The sequence below is a fragment of the Copadichromis virginalis genome, linkage group LG1 (assembly GCF_057382275.1).
Source record: "Copadichromis virginalis isolate Kocher_CV1m ecotype Utaka linkage group LG1, C_Virginalis_male_GT1.1, whole genome shotgun sequence".
Taxonomy (NCBI): Eukaryota; Metazoa; Chordata; class Actinopteri; order Cichliformes; family Cichlidae; genus Copadichromis; species Copadichromis virginalis.
Genome location: NC_140618.1, coordinates 8184383 through 8200544, shown reverse-complemented (window position 1 = coordinate 8200544; position 16162 = coordinate 8184383). Strand labels below are relative to the sequence as shown.

Genomic DNA, 16162 nt, shown 5'->3' with positions numbered 1-16162 from the left:
AGACTGGTTGGGCAAACTCCCATGCACCCTCAAGTATCCTGGAGAGGATAAAGAGCTGGTCCAGTGTTCCGCGACCAGGACGAAAACCGCATTGTTCCTCCTGTATCCGAGGTTCGACTAACGGACGAACTCTCCTTTCCAGCACCCTGGCATAGACTTTCCCAGGGAGGCTGAGGAGTGTGATCCCCCTGTAGTTGGAACACACCCTCCGGTCCCCTTTCTTAAAGATGGGGACCACCACCCCGGTCTGCCAGTCCACAGGTACTGCCCCTGATCTCCACGCAACATTGCAGAGGCGTGTCAACCAGGACAGCCCTACAACGTCCAGAGCCTTCAGGAACTCGGGGCGGACCTCATCAACACCAGGGGCTCTGCCACCAAAGGAGTTGTTTAACTGGCTCAGTGACCTCGCCCCCGGAAATTGGCGGGTCATTCCCCTCATCCCCAGACTCTGCTTCCTCCTCGGAAGACGTGTCAGTGGGATTAAGGAGGTCCTCGAAGTATTCCTTCCACCGCCTGACAATTTTCTCAGTCGACGTCAGCAGCGCTCCGCCAGCACTATTCACAGTGCAGGTAGAGCACCGCTTTCCCCTCCTGAGACGTCTGACGGTTTGCCAGAATCTCTTCGAGGCAGTCTGAAAGTCTTTTTCCATGGCCTCTCCGAACTCCTCCCACACCCGAGTTTTTGCTTCAGCCACTGCCCGAGCCGCATTCCGCTTGGCCTGTCGATACCTGTCGGCTGCCTCCGGAGTCCCACAGGCTAACCAAGCCCGATAGTTCTCCTTCTTCAGCCTGGTGGCTCCCTTCACCTCTGGTGTCCACCATTTGGTTCGGGGATTACCACCACGGCAGGCACCAACCACCTTGCGGCCGCAGCTCAATGCAGCAGCTTCGGCAATGGAGACGCTGAACATGGTCCATTCGGACTCAATGTCCCCAGTCTCCCTCGGAATGCTGTTGAAGCTCTGCCGGAGGTGTGCGTTGAAGATCTCGCAGACTGGGGCCTCTGCTAGACGTTCCCAGCACACCCTCACTACGCGTTTAGGTGCACCAGGTCTGTCCAGCGGATCTCTTGTGTTATTATCTGCTTCACAGAGACACTGAAATCCAATTTTATGTCCTTCACAGATTTCTTTATATCCATCTGTTTATCGTTCACATTTCCCCTCGTCTGATCTACTCGTGTTCATCTCCGTCTTTCATTCTTTTACTTCATTTCCACCGCTCTCATCTGCTTTGTTCACGTATCACAAACCAAGGAGCAGTTTTTCATTTCTCTTCCTACAGGCCTGACATGACGATAACATCTTTCATAAAGACTTTAATAATCTGCGGGTCCTCGTTTATGAAACCTTTTCAAGTTGCTGCATGAGTTTATTCTTCTCTCTACATCGCTCCGCTGCTGCTACAGGATTGTTATTATTGTTATTTAGATGATACATTTACCACTTCGCTGTTAATCAGTGAATTTCAAAATCAAAGAAAAGTAAAACCTTAAGAGTTTTGCAGAAAACAAACAGCCTGTTCAGCTTTTTTTAAACCACAAAGTCTAATAGTTTTCAGTTATTTAAAGAGCATTTGCAGATGATTTCCACATCACCTACCAGCGTCATGTTATATCACACTACATGACGTAATGTTTTCCTGCCAGTGACTACCAGGCACAGTGAAATCTTCTACAATGTCCGACATGAGTTGTTCAATACACATTAGAGGTTTCTTACTACACTCTGCTATGACATTGTGTAATGTGATGTGTTTGCACCAAGATAATGGTACAGGTCTGGGTTTATTTCTGTCCTTCACATTAGCAGTGGCCTATTTAAGCTACAAACCGCACTTCAGTCTGCCTGGCTGGCCCTTCTGAGCCAAGCTCTCCTTACACACTTTCACTCAGTTTGTGGGTTCGCATGGAGGGCCAGCCACATTAAGAGCTCTTTCCAACCAACTAGACTTAATTGAAGTGCCTTAAAAACCCTCCAAGTCTGCACTAATGCAGGTTTACTAACCACACTTTTACATCTGATATGGAGGAAACTGTGCACTTACAAGTATTAATTCAGTTTGGTTATTTACTGTCTCAGCGATAAAAAATAGCCTTCATCTAAAAGTGGAGTTTTGTTTTTGTGTTTCTAAATGCCAATATTAAAGAAAAAGGAAGACGAAAAATAATGACGCAGGATCATTTTGAAAATCATGTTAACACCTGAATTCAGAGTAGATGCTGAAAAGCCACATAATTATATAACAGCTGTGCAGAGGTTTGTCTTCTGCTTTTATACCTTTGCTCGTCTGTTTTCACCCTGTCTATGTCTTCTTCACCTGATCTACTGGCTGACTCTCTTTGTACAAACAGTCATTTTATTGTGTCTGTCTCGCTCATTTATCAGTCATTAAAACAAAACAGCGCTCATGTCGCTCATTGCTCCTGTCCAATTTGCACGAGACAACGACATATTACATCACCGACTGTAAGTGGCAGAAAATTAATGGCTCAGGAATAATAATGATGAATTGACTGGAAATTTTTACAACTGGAAATTAAACATCTGAGCATAAAAGGGGAACTTAGTCAGAAAAGCAGCCTAAGATTTTATTCTGGGATCTTGAAGATGGATGCAAGTTTATTTTAATTATATACTTTCCTGACTATTAGCTTCTGTCATTTTATATCTTCTCCGCTCCCTCAACAGACACTCGCCTGATTTACTCATCTATCCTGTTTTTGGTCTTTGGTTTGAATATGTCATGACTTTCAATACACATGTGGCTCATACTGAAGATAGAAATAAATTATCTGAGCTAAAACTACACATACGTCAGTGACTGTGACTAATCTGTAGGATGGTGCCAGAAAAAAGTGAATGTTCAGACTTATTATACAAGGTTGTTTTTTAATCTGTCAGTTTCTATTGTTTTAATAATAAAGAAAATAATTATTTTAATAAGTAGGATTACTTCAATAAGTGGGATTATCCTTCAAAACGCATCATTTTTCAAATCATAGCTACCCTACAAATAACACTTAATCTTTACAGAAGAAGCACACACTGTAGAACCAAATTAATACAGTATCAGCATGCTAACCCTTCAGGGACACATATTTAATTTCTTTCGATGTGAATGAAAAGCTTGGTATGTAGAGTAGGTCTCCCAAAGGACTTCCATTTGTCACTCATGGCTTTCTCTCATTAGACATGGTCATTTGTCCAGGGGTTAGTGTGAAGCCATGTCTCCATTTCTGCAGCCAGTGTGAATACACCGATAACTAAAGGACATATGAACAGCTGTTTATTGCTTTCATCTTGGTAGCACTTAAAGCTAGAATATCCTGCTGACATGTAAGCTAAAAGTAAAAACAACAATATCTTGTTTTTTTTCCTGGCTCAATGGAATGACAAGTAATTTAGGCATCGTAGGTAATTCAAATGATACTGTACCATAAGAGAGAAATCTAAATAAGTATAGATTTGGAACTATATATATATATATATATATATATATATATATATATATATATATATATATATATATATATATATATATATATATATATATATATATATATATATATATATATATATATATATATATACTGCAGAGTTCTCCAAATATTGACCTCCTGATTAAGTTAGTGTACTTCAGCAAGTGTTCAGCGCTTGGCATCCTGCTATTTTTAGATCCCTCTGTTGAGAGTCTTGTTCTGACCACTTGTGCATTTGTGAAACTTAATCCATCAAACTCATCTAACTTGTTTGTTGAGGATCATCTGTTATGATAAATGTTGATCCACAGGCTAAACAGCAGTCGTCATTGAAACAATCAATGGGTTCAAAGCCTCAGAATCAGGTCAGTAGTGCAAACAGGAGCACAGTTATCGTTCTTCCAGGCTTACAAGCCTGATGGACGACATTTATTGCAAGCCATTTTAACTGTGAGGTGTGCCATAGCTATCACACAGCATGTTGACAACATTTTCTGGCCACACTAGCACACCTAGTGTTCATCACTGTCCTACTCAAGCAAATCTTTTGTCCTTTGCTCAGAATTGTTTAAGGATTGCTATTGTGACACAGTGGAGGAGCTCTACCATGCACTGGACATGCACAAGTGCAAGTCCTCAAAAGAAGAAGAGGAGGTCCATCAGGTATTTAAGTACAGGGTCAAAGAATACTACTTTGTGGAAGTTATAGAAAGTTTAGTAGGCCAAGTGTAGATCTTTTGGGACTGACTAACCAAGTAAATCCATGTGAAAACTCAACCTTAGACATTAAGCAGAAGCACAGGCGAGGGGCATGTACAAGAACAAGAAGATCTCACAGTTCTGGTAAATCAGCTTCTCTCTCTCTCTCTCATGTCTTTTGTATCTGTTAATGTGATGTGTGTCATTGAATCACTGGACTCACCTCCTCCACAAGAGCCAGCATGCGCCGAGTACTCTCCAGAGACTGCAGGGAGAGTAAGAGAAAGATTAGCAAAGGATTAACTTAGAGTCCAAAGGAGAGCAAACACAGACACACGGTGTGGCACCTGTAACAAATTTCTCAACAACATCTCAGTGTGTTAACGTAGAAAATGTATTAAAAACATAAGGTGGAAAGGGAGAACGGAGGACCACTAATATGGTAAGACGAATGAGTGTCACTCAGTAATATAGTTACACCTAGATGTTCCTCTCCTCTTGTCTGATTCCATGATTCCTACTGTTATTTGCTTTGCCTCCTGTTGCTCTATCAATCTAACGTTCCACCCATTTCTCCTCTTTTCCTTTCCTCTATTCCCATCACTGGCCCTACATTATCTCCTCATGAATGTTTAATAATGCCATTTGAGCTGATCCATTATTCTGCAGCATGGAATTATCTGCTCTTCCTGAGCTCCTCTCATCTCATTAAAAAAGGGCAGAGTTCTTCCTTATCCAAAAAAAGCACTTTCTTGATGAAAGATTCTTAGAGCTCCAAATGCTGAAACAAGCTGAGGTCACTTTAGCAGCTGTATCTGTCAGCTTGCAGGCTTTGGAGATACATTTGTGTCCTTATGAGAACGGTCCATTTTCAAATGTCAAATTATAATTGGAATGTCACAGAAAAATCAGTTTTTACTGGAGATTTCAGTTTTTATGCTTGTTCCCTGTTTATGTGGTAACTTTGCCAGTGAGCTACATTATCATTAGTTAAAACTTGGCGCTGTTGCCTGAAGGAGTTCTCTGCATGTTTGTAGCTGATGTAAGTGATTAATTACAAAGTAAATTTTTAAACAATAGCTCATAAATAGCAGAATGATTTGGAATCGCAGTGTTTCACACAGAGCTGGATTGTTTTTACTTTGTATTTAAAGATGCAGAGGGCACAGGCTTGTTCTCGTAAATAAATTATTCACGATAAAATTTACAGTTATTGTAAATAATATTCATCATCCTGTGAATGGACTACAGATCCACCATCTTAGATACAGTTGGCAACAGTAGTCCTTATTCTGCTCTGCAGCCTCGATTAGCTTCAACGTAGCAGCACATGAAATACATTAGGTTCATAATTTATCGGACAAAGACGCAGGTTTTATGGTTTTTCCTGAAAACCACCACAGGTGAGTTTAAATCAAATAACCATGGTGTGATTTAAGTGCAGTCTTTGAGTCTGCACAACAAAAAGAAAAAGAACGACGTCTTTCAGTCTGCACTGTTTGATTTAAAATCCAACTGTGTCTTTGTTCTACAAATTATGGACCTAACTGCATAAAAGAGGCAGTGCTACTGTTGCCAGTTGTTGTCTGGATGGTGGAGTTGGAGTCTGACAGCTAACAGTTCAATCTATCTGGACCACAGAGAAACAATAGATAGAAAGGAACAGCGTCAGCCAATAATGGGCTAAATTGAATGGATCTTCATTTCACACTGACAGAAAAATAGAGAATAGATTGTAATAAATATTCAGGCAGCTGTCAATATTGCAGGAAAGCAGCAATTTATATCTATGAGAAATATTACAGTGTAACTGTCACATATTGTAAATTAAAGATAAAAAATATACTCTATTATACTACTACTATATATTTTCAGCCTTATAGGAAATATTTTTTCTGTAAATCCCATCTCTTTAAAGTGGATTTATTCTGCTCATTTTCACTTATATAGTTTTATTCTTTTAGAGTAGCTTTGGATTTGATTCTCAGTTGCATCTAATCCTCAGTTTTAGCTCCAGTCTCTTCAAAGCCAGGCTCCAGCTTTCTTCTGATTGGCTATCCTGTGTTTATAAATGGTTTAAACAGCAGGTGGGTGGGGCTTATGCATCCAGAGGAGAGGAGAACACCTAGTATATACATATTTAGGATATCATTTTTCACTGGCATGATACAGAGCCACAAATATGAAAAAAACTGTCTGATCATGAGCTTTTAGAGGAGTCTTAAGAAACAACAATGTGTAGAACAGAAATGAAAAACACTTTAACAACAACAACAAAAACCTCTAAAAAACATGTTTCTCTTACTGTACCTCATCAGCTATCTGGTCTGCACGTGTCTGCAGATCGGCCAGCTCATTGCGCATGTCCGATTCGTCTGCCATGACGACTGTTGTACTTTGACGTCAAAGAAGAAAAACTAGAAAAATAGAGAGAAGAAGAAGGGGAGAAGCAGGGTTAGTGCACCAACAACACAACAAAATCTATTGCACAAAAGATGCTTTGAACAGCAGACAAATCACAGGGAAGAATCTGATTTCTGAAAGTAAGTTGTTGTTCAAATTAAAAAGCAAAACAAAACAAAGAGACACATGATGCTGTCATTAGTGGGAGTGTTTTTGCTTCAGGACTCAGCCCAAGTTTGAGTGACCTCTGAGTTGGAAGGATTATCTACAGTGGGGCAAAAAAGTATTTAGTCAGCCACCGATTGTGCAAGTTCCCCCACCTAAAATGATGACAGAGGTCAGTAATTTGCACCAGAGGTACACTTCAACTGTGAGAGACAGAATGTGGAAAAAAAATCCATGAATCCACATGGTAGGATTTGTAAAGAATTTATTCGTAAATCAGGGTGGAAAATAAGTATTTGGTCAATAACAAAAATACAACTCAGTACTTTGTAACATAACCTTTGTTGGCAATAACAGAGGTCAAACGTTTACTATAGGTCTTTACCAGGTTTGCACACACAGTAGCTGGTATTTTGGCCCATTCCTCCATGCAGATCTTCTCGAGAGCAGTGATGTTTTGGGGCTGTCGCCGAGCAACACGGACTTTCAACTCCCGCCACAGATTTTCTATGGGGTTGAGGTCTGGAGACTGGCTAGGCCACTCCAGGACTTTCAAATGCTTCTTACGGAGCCACTCCTTTGTTGCGTGTTTTGGTGTGTTTTGGATCATTGTCATGTTGGAAGACCCAGCCTCGTTTCATCTTCAAAGTTCTCACTGATGGAAGGAGGTTTTGGCTCAAAATCTCACGATACATGGCCCCATTCATTCTGTCCTTAACACGGATCAGTCGTCCTGTCCCCTTGGCAGAAAAACAGCCCCATAGCATGATGTTTCCACCCCCATGCTTCACAGTAGGTATGGTGTTCTTGGGATGCAACTCAGTATTCTTCTTCCTCCAAACACGACGAGTTGAGTTCATACCAAAAAGTTCTACTTTGGTTTCATCTGACCACATGACAGTGTGTTACTGATGGTGACCTTTGTTACTTTGGTCCCAGCTCTCTGCAGGTCATTCACCAGGTCCCCCCGTGTGGTTCTGGGATCTTTGCTCACCGTTCTCATGATCATTTTGACCCCACGGGATGAGATCTTGCGTGGAGCCCCAGATCGAGGGAGATTATCAGTGGTCTTGTATGTCTTCCATTTTCTGATGATTGCTCCCACAGTTGATTTTTTCACACCAAGCTGCTTGCCTATTGTAGATTCACTCTTCCCAGTCTGGTGCAGGTCTACAATACTTTTCCTGGTGTCCTTCGAAAGCTCTTTGGTCTTGGCCATGGCGGAGTTTGGAGTCTGACTGTTTGAGGCTGTGGACAGGTGTCTTTTATACAGATGATGAGTTCAAACAGGTGCCATTCATACAGGTAACGAGTGGGGGACAGAAAAGCTTCTTACAGAAGACGTTACAGGTCTGTGAGAGCCAGAGATTTTCCTTGTTTGAGGTGACCGAATACTTATTTTCCACCCTAATTTACGAATAAATTCTTTACAAATCCTACCATGTGAATTCATGGATTTTTTTTTCACATTCTGTCTCTCACAGTTGAAGTGTACCTCTGGTGCAAATTACTGACCTCTGTCATCATTTTAAGTGGGGGAACTTGCACAATCGGTGGCTGACTAAATACTTTTTTTCCCCACTGTAACATAGGATTTAACGTTTGAGTAAAAGTATGACTGCAAACTAAAATCCAGCAACATGTTACAAGACATTTACCACAACTACCTTCAACCTGCTGAATACAATTCTTACTGCCAATCAAACACAATAAAAATTACTTAGCACTTAGCTCTCTATCCAAAAAGCAGTTCTGGAGAACCATCCTGGCAGTGCAAAGGCAGGGAAGCACAGACTTAAATTCATTTGATCCAATTCAAATTAAAGCAAGATATCCCATTTACATTTAGTGTTACCATGCAACCTATAAACACACAACCCATCTGCACTGAGAAAACAGCTGAATTCACGATTTAAATATACCGAGATGACGCACGTGGAGGTGTACATGTTAGAACTGAGTGTGAATCTCAGTCACACACACACAGACTGACCACGCTTTGTAAAAAAAAAAAAGTGTCTCACAAGCTGAAAGGTCACCTAATTCTGCTACTGTCTCCAAACTAAAGTAAGCCAGACAAAGGCACAGGTGTTAGCAGTAATCTTTAATCTCTGCATTGAAAAAAAGAATACAGCCAGCAGCACTGCTTCCCTTGTCCTCGGATGTACCTAGATCCGATCAAACTATGTGCACAATCAAGATGAGTGGAAACTTTTTAATTCCAGAGGTCCAAGGATTATATTTCAGTGTCCACATAGGAATCATGAGAGAACGGAACCTCGGTCTCTCTCTGATACAGGTGCTTTTTACTGACTTTCAGAATTCTGAAGTTAAAGCTTGGCAAAATTAACATTTACCACCTGCACTATAATCCAATTTTAGGGGCAGAAAACAACATATGTGAACTGCTATAACCAGAAAAGTATCATGGAAACACTGCTGTGACGGATGCCGTGAGTTCAAGCCACTACCCTGCTAACCCTGATCTTCTTCCTCTGGAACCAGTGATCATTTAAGATGAACGAGGGAGGAGTGCCATGATGATTCTAGTTAGAAGAAAGAGTCAGGACAGGAGACAGGGGTCTATTTTTTTTGCTCTGATGCACTGCCAGGCAGTTTTTCATACAGCCACACACAGTAGAGCCGGAGGTATGGTTCATGAAAAATATATGTGGCTGTTACTCCGCAGTCTGACAGAGTAAGTCTGCTGCTGGTTGGGACGGCACTGATGAGAGGCTGAGGAGACAAAAGAAACCAGCTCAGATGCTTTTGTTTCCTTCACTCAATTATGCCTGCAATGAGGCAAAGAATCAGGTCTGAGCAGATCTCATTTATAAGTGTAATGAATTTTTGTTTCTACTGCACAAATCACATTGAAGAGATTTTGCTGTGATGAGGCTTGTTGCTGATATATATTTAACCACCCAGCAGCTTTCAATTCAGGATCATTAAAGCTTTATGTAAGCTAATCTACTGCAGCGTAAAGTATAGCAAAGGGACCAACAGACCGTTGGTTTCTGCACTCTATAAAGCTTTGTGGTGGAGGATTTTTATTAGATTACCACTGCAAAATAGCATGTATGCTCATGATTAAAAGTGGAAGTTATTTTTCTACATTGATTGTAAGTCACCATCATTTTCATGTTTTATGACAATGTAAAACTCTGAATTTCTCATAAATTACACAAACGACCAGTTTTTGAGACATTCAAATGAGGTTTTCTGCCATCAATCAAGCATGGTCAGTTAGTGCCACAGCTGGATGTTTGATAAAATATTGCCTATTTTTGCCCCTCCTTCTGTCTGTCCGCCTCTGCCTCGATCCCAATGGAGTCGTCACAGCCGTTAATAATTGAACATGTGCCGGGAAAAAAAGATGGAACGGAAAGAGAAAAATCAGTCCTTTTCCTCGTTCGTGCTCTGTGCGCGCGCACATGTGTGTGTTGTGTCTGCTCAGCCTTGTATGTAATTTTGCTTTAAAATATTTATGTTGACATTTTACATTTTAGCCATGTGACTAATGCTATAATGGAGAGCTGCTTACACTGAGTGCAACAGCAGAATGAGTTAGTTTACAGATCAACAGCATTACGGGTTATCTTTCAGATTATGAAAAAACCTTGTTGAAGTCACCTTTTATGTGTATTTTTTCAAACTTTTCTAACAGAAATGAGAAAGCCTGCAGTTCTTCTAGGTGTCATTTGAGGCCAAGTCTGAGACAAACTTTATTGCATTAAAAATCATATTAACAGGCTGGTGACAAACAAATAGTTTACCCCGTATTGTTAATTTCCCCTTCATAACAGCTGTGAGTGGGGTGGCAGCTGTCCCAGTCAGTATCTGCTGGGTGTCAACCATTACACTGAGCCAATAAACTGGGCTTCTTTGCTGTTTGTGTACTATCGGTGTCTTTTTTAATTGATTATCTGACTAAAATTAGGTCTTGCTGTGCATCCCAATGTGTGTGTTTGTTTTTTTAATGTTCCTCGACACAAATTTCCCAGTTTTATTTCATATCCCACAAGACATTTTTCATCACTCTGTGCTCACATGTAGCCTACTGATTTGGATTTGGAGTGGTGGGGGAATAAGTTCTCTTGACATTCATGCCAAATACAATGATATTAGTTAAAATACAGGGGCTGCCACTTCTTTCAAAACGTTATATTCCTGGCTGCCACTGTCACTACCAATGACTGTAGAAAACTGTTGTTTTGGCCCTTCCCATTATCAAATACAACACCATTAATCGTCATACTCTGAAGTGAAACATGTCTGAGTGTGTTTACAAACCCTTTGACCAGCAGCAGTACCTGAATTAAACAGTATTATAAGTCGTGTCAGGCCTGTACTCTCACATGTACTCTCAAACATGCTCTATGTTTTCTGTTCCTACTACACTTCAACACATCTACCCCAGTGTAATGTCCACTGTGTTATTGATCAGCCGTTGATTGCTTATCTCTTTGCAGTGGCAGAGCTTCCTGTTTACTCACACATTGCACAGCCTCTTCTACTTCTTTCCTATACTGACTGAGGCCTTTCTCACCCTCCTTCTCAAGCCATCGAAACTTTATAAATTTAAAAACATCTTGTTCATTAATTTTTAATGTTAAAGTACATTTTCATTTAAATACAGTTCAATCATATCGTATTTTTGATACTGAAGTGAATAAACAGTATAAACAGTGTATTGCATGTCCAGCATACAACCATTCATTTTCTAAATCAAAAGGCCGCTGGTGAGCTGGACTTTTTTTTTCCTTTTTTTTCAACCTTGCTTTTTTCTACTTCCCACGATGGGTGAAGATGACCTGCTCCCATAAAATCTTATTGTGAGTTATTACTCATTTTATAAAAATAATAAACCAACTTGTATTTTTGCTGCTGACTCAAAAGGACAGCAACACTCAATTGTTTAGTTCATTCTAGTTCACACAATAGCGACGTTTTTAAAAATGGCAAACCTAGCCAGCTACTTTTGAAGTTTCTTAAACATCATCATTATCACCCCTGTGTATGTGCTCAATACAAAAACAAGTCGCCATTCACAGACTAGCGTGAGATATGAATTTGTAGAATCACATCACCAGCATCTATTGAGACTTGCAGCCAGTCACTTCAGCATCAATAGTGTGAAAACATTCACCCAGTCAACAGAGATGTACACACCGACTCCAAAGAGTAACAGACGCTCAGCACTTATGTGTACATTGCACAGTGCTGTGGCTACAGAATAGGGACACAGTCAGTGTTTAGACTAAAAGGGGAAATTGTTGTTTAGCGGTGGCAGAACATTGACATTCGTGGGCAGCAACGGGCTACCCATAAACCTGCAGAGAGCCTCTGTTGTCAGATGGGGCCGTGTCAACAATATGTGGTAAAACCAGATCAACAATCAAACGACCAACCACGAGCAAGCATCCAGCCATCTGCTGCGACAAGTCAGAGATCATCGGCAGCGTGCAAAAATTATGCAAAATTCTTTAGGTCCTTTTGTTTTCATTTTGGAATTTTTAAAAATGTGGAACTGAGATTGTTTTGAATTCACTGCTTGAGCTGTTCGTGCTGTTGATAAATACGGTTTCATAATCATTACAAGAAAGTAAGGAGCAGCACTCAACTGTAAAAAAAAAAAAGAAAAATCAATAATGGATGTTGGTGAAACAGCTTCAAGAACATGTTTGGAAAGCATGAAATAGTAATTATGTGCTTGGGAATATGCTAAGATTAAACGATAGCAGCTTTATTTCTCTTCTTTTTTTTGCCAGAACACTAAAAGAATTTGCATTAAAACTTTTTAAGCGTCTATTACCATGCCAGATGACAGGATAAACGCCCAATTCCATAACAAGTATGACTTAAAGTATATAAGCCTGTGGTGGCAGATACATTGAGACAAAGGTCCAGTATTTCTGACCAGTTTTACTGGGACAAGGGGGACCAGAATTAGCCAGGTGGTTTTTATTTTGAACAGGACTAATGCAAGTACATAGCATGGATAGGAGAATAAACCAGCCTTCACGGAGTAGGCATGATTCTTCAACCAGAAACGAAATCCAGTGTCAAGGAGCAAAAACTAATCGGACATATACAGTAAGCAGTGCTAGCTTGGCAAACTCAGCTAAATGTTTTGTTTATTTGACAGTAACCCACATTTAGAAAGAATTTTTTAATTGTAGCATGAAAAATGACCCTCCCTCTATGACAGTCGCTTGCTCTTTAACACGCCTACTGTATTTCAAAGACACACACACACACCTACAGTTGTCATAACACACGTTCCGGTCATTCCCATCCCCCCTCCCAACCTACGGCCTTGCTGCCTGTCACTCGTCTTGACTGACAGCTGCTGTAAGGCCTGAACTGCCAGGCTCAGCCCATGGAGAGATTACAGTCAGGGGGAAAAGAGGATTTAGTCTCCACTGTTTTCTCTGCTCTCTCTCTCTCATACACACACACACTCGCCTCTCAGTTTGCCGGTAGCTTTCTTTGTTTTGCTTCCTCTTCTTTCAACGCCCTCTGGATGTTTACAGTGTTTGTCCAGGAAAGAGGAAGCATATTTTATAAAAACTTTATAGTATTTACCGTCTTATCTGTAGCTGAATGATGTAATACCTGAACATTTGGTATAATTTACTACACAGGAAAATGGACGGGATCTTTAGCAGAATGAGCATCAAAACTAAATGTAATGGGTGAACATAAAGTTCACTGAAGACACTGAAAGGTCACTGATGAATAATTGATTGATAATATTAATAGCATTAATCCTGAAAGCTGTTGAAGGTAGATGTGGAAACAGGATGAGAGAAGGTTTGAAAATAACAAGGACATGACCTCGATGAGAGAGAGTGTTGATGTTGTGTTTCAGAATCAGACATTTCACATTTTTCATTATAAATATGCAGATGGTCCAAAGAAAAGAGCAGCAACGAAGCTCCAGAAGGAGAATGGATTAGGACTGTCACGATTAACACGCCACTGTGGAGCTCCAGTCGTGGAAGAATCTAGCGACAAATTATTTTAGTCAAAAACAAAGAAAAACAGTTAAAGGACACAAACACAAATCCCACTTTGAAAACCCCGCTTTAAAAGCATCTACCTCTATGAAAAATAAAATGTATTTACTTTGGAAAAATAAACATTTTCATCTAATAAAAACTCAGAGAGATATGACTAGCAAACTGAAGTCCATTCACATGATGAATCATATGTTTTCAGTGAGTTATTGTTTTAATATAATGTGTTTCTCACACGGTGTGCGTGAATCATCTTCAAATCATCTCCTCTGGAGTAAAGTGGAGCACATTTTCATATCTTGCTGATATTAAAACACAAAATGTTGCTGGAGCAAATTACAACAGGCACTTAAGACACACACCAGTGATTATTTATATATTTGCTGAGGTGTGCGCAGGTGAGGCAAAGCAAATAAGCCTTCGTTCATGAGCTGTAACACTCAGATTTAAGGCTGTTCTCTCAGTTGCTGTACAATATGCCTGATATACAGAACACACTGGCGTGCACAGAGGTGCAGGAAAGTTTTGTGTTTCCTTTCACTGATGCTAGTGTGCTTGAGCATTTGTTGTCTTCAAACTATAGACAGTATAAATGTAGGATGTAGGCAGCGTCACATCAACCGTTGCTTTGACACCGTTATAAAGCCTAAATTAGTATTTTCATTTTCACCAATGTTGTGTTTTGAAATTCCTTCTTTGTGACAAATGAGGTGTGGTCTAACTTTAAAGCCACAGGCTTAAAGGAGGATAATCCTCCTTTCTGACTCTTAGAATGACCAAAATTGACAAAATTGACTTTATACTTCTTTGTATCATTTGAAATAAGCAACTGAGTCCAGAAACTCATGAGAAAATGTTTTCAGAGGTTAAAGCTGAGGCCCATTCCACCTAAACTTCTATAGAACGAGAAGTCTTTTTGAACATCAGAGAGAAGGAAAGTTCTCATTTGGCTTCATTTTTCAGACTCAGAAGCTACGTCCATGTTTTATACTCTCTGGGGATGATATATGGGCGACAGCAGTTCCCCAATCACACATGAGTAACATAAATAAAATAAAAATAATGAACTCAACCAACCCTGATAGCTAACGTATCTAAATGGTCAGATTTAATATATATTACCAAAGCTGAACTAAAATTGTTGCTACAAAAAAAAAAACCTCACACAGTGATCAAGCACGGTTAGCATCCCCCTAGTTGCACCCAAGTTTGCTGACATGATCCACTGGCATGTGAGTCGGGGGATCATGTCAACATGTCACTGGAGGAAATGAAAAATGCTGAGGTCAGCTTAACACTGATTCGTCACTCACCATGCTCATCACACAGCAACAAAAATCATCATGTGCTGGCTTGTTTCATATCATATCGTAGCTTCACATCAAAGGCTTCCAAACAAACAATAACTGAGTCACATCTAACAAACACCAACATATAACCGCAAAGAAATTTTTTTAGAAGATGTTAGCACTAGTCTGCAGTAAAGGAACAAAATAAATTTAGATACAACCATAAGTGCACATTGCAACATTAACACAGGACAGAATCAGGATTTAAAAAGTGAAGAGGCTCATGTTTAGCATCCAGCAGACTGTCAGTCTGTTGTGACAAACGGCCTCCGTTAGACCGAGTACACCGCCATCAATCAAGTGCCGTGTTCATTGGAGATAAACAATGTTTGTGAAGAAAATAGGACATCAGGACACCGTGGCAGCACTGAATCTGAGAGTCAAGAGAAACGAGGTCAGTCCATCAGTTTGTTGGCTGTATGTTTCTCACAGGCTTATAGAAGCACTAACCTAAACCTGAGATTTATATGTTTATTTATTGTATTTTTAGGATAGCTGCTGCACTTTTCCTTCTCTTTCATATGGGGGATTTTTCAGGTTACTTGGGTTGCTAGTGAAAATGAGCACTTCTGTTCCTATAATCTTCCTTTCTTTGCATAATTGCAATGAAATCTGGATGTGCAGTACTTAATGGCACTGAAATGAAGACTGTGGAGTCACTGGGTTTGTGGAAAGGTTGCAGTTCCGCCCAGCAAGAAAAGATTTCTCACACCTTTTGTTCTCATTACTGCAGAAATCTCTGGTAGTGCACCAGAAGCGCTGAGGGTACCAGAGGTGACATTAGTAATTATGAATAAAGGCAGAAAACAAATCTCTATTGGGATGACATTTAACACCCTCCTGTTCACTCACTCCCTCCTCTATTTGAACCAAACCTGACTTTTTGTATTGTTTCACTTCAGTGCCTCTGGAGCTTCTGCACAGCAGTAGATAAATGAGACTGCAACAAAAAGCTTCATAACACTGACAAAAGTCAGTTTTTATAAAACAGGCATGCGACCAGTTTTTCCTTGTCATTTTCTGTCCTAATAATAATTTGC

At 40.2% G+C, this 16162-nt stretch overlaps 1 protein-coding gene across 1 annotated transcript in view; it reads right to left on the bottom strand.

Moving 5' to 3' along the window:
* Positions 1-16162, bottom strand: part of LOC146718271 (synaptosomal-associated protein 25-A-like) — a 40245-nt gene that overhangs the window by 16156 nt on the left and 7927 nt on the right. Inside the window, exons 2-3 of the mRNA XM_085442922.1 lie at positions 6494-6600; positions 4407-4448 (exon numbers count right to left, since the gene is read on the bottom strand). Coding sequence (XP_085299048.1) covers positions 4407-4448; positions 6494-6565 — 114 coding nt within the window. The 5' untranslated portion in view covers positions 6566-6600. The remainder of the gene's footprint in view (positions 1-4406; positions 4449-6493; positions 6601-16162) is intronic.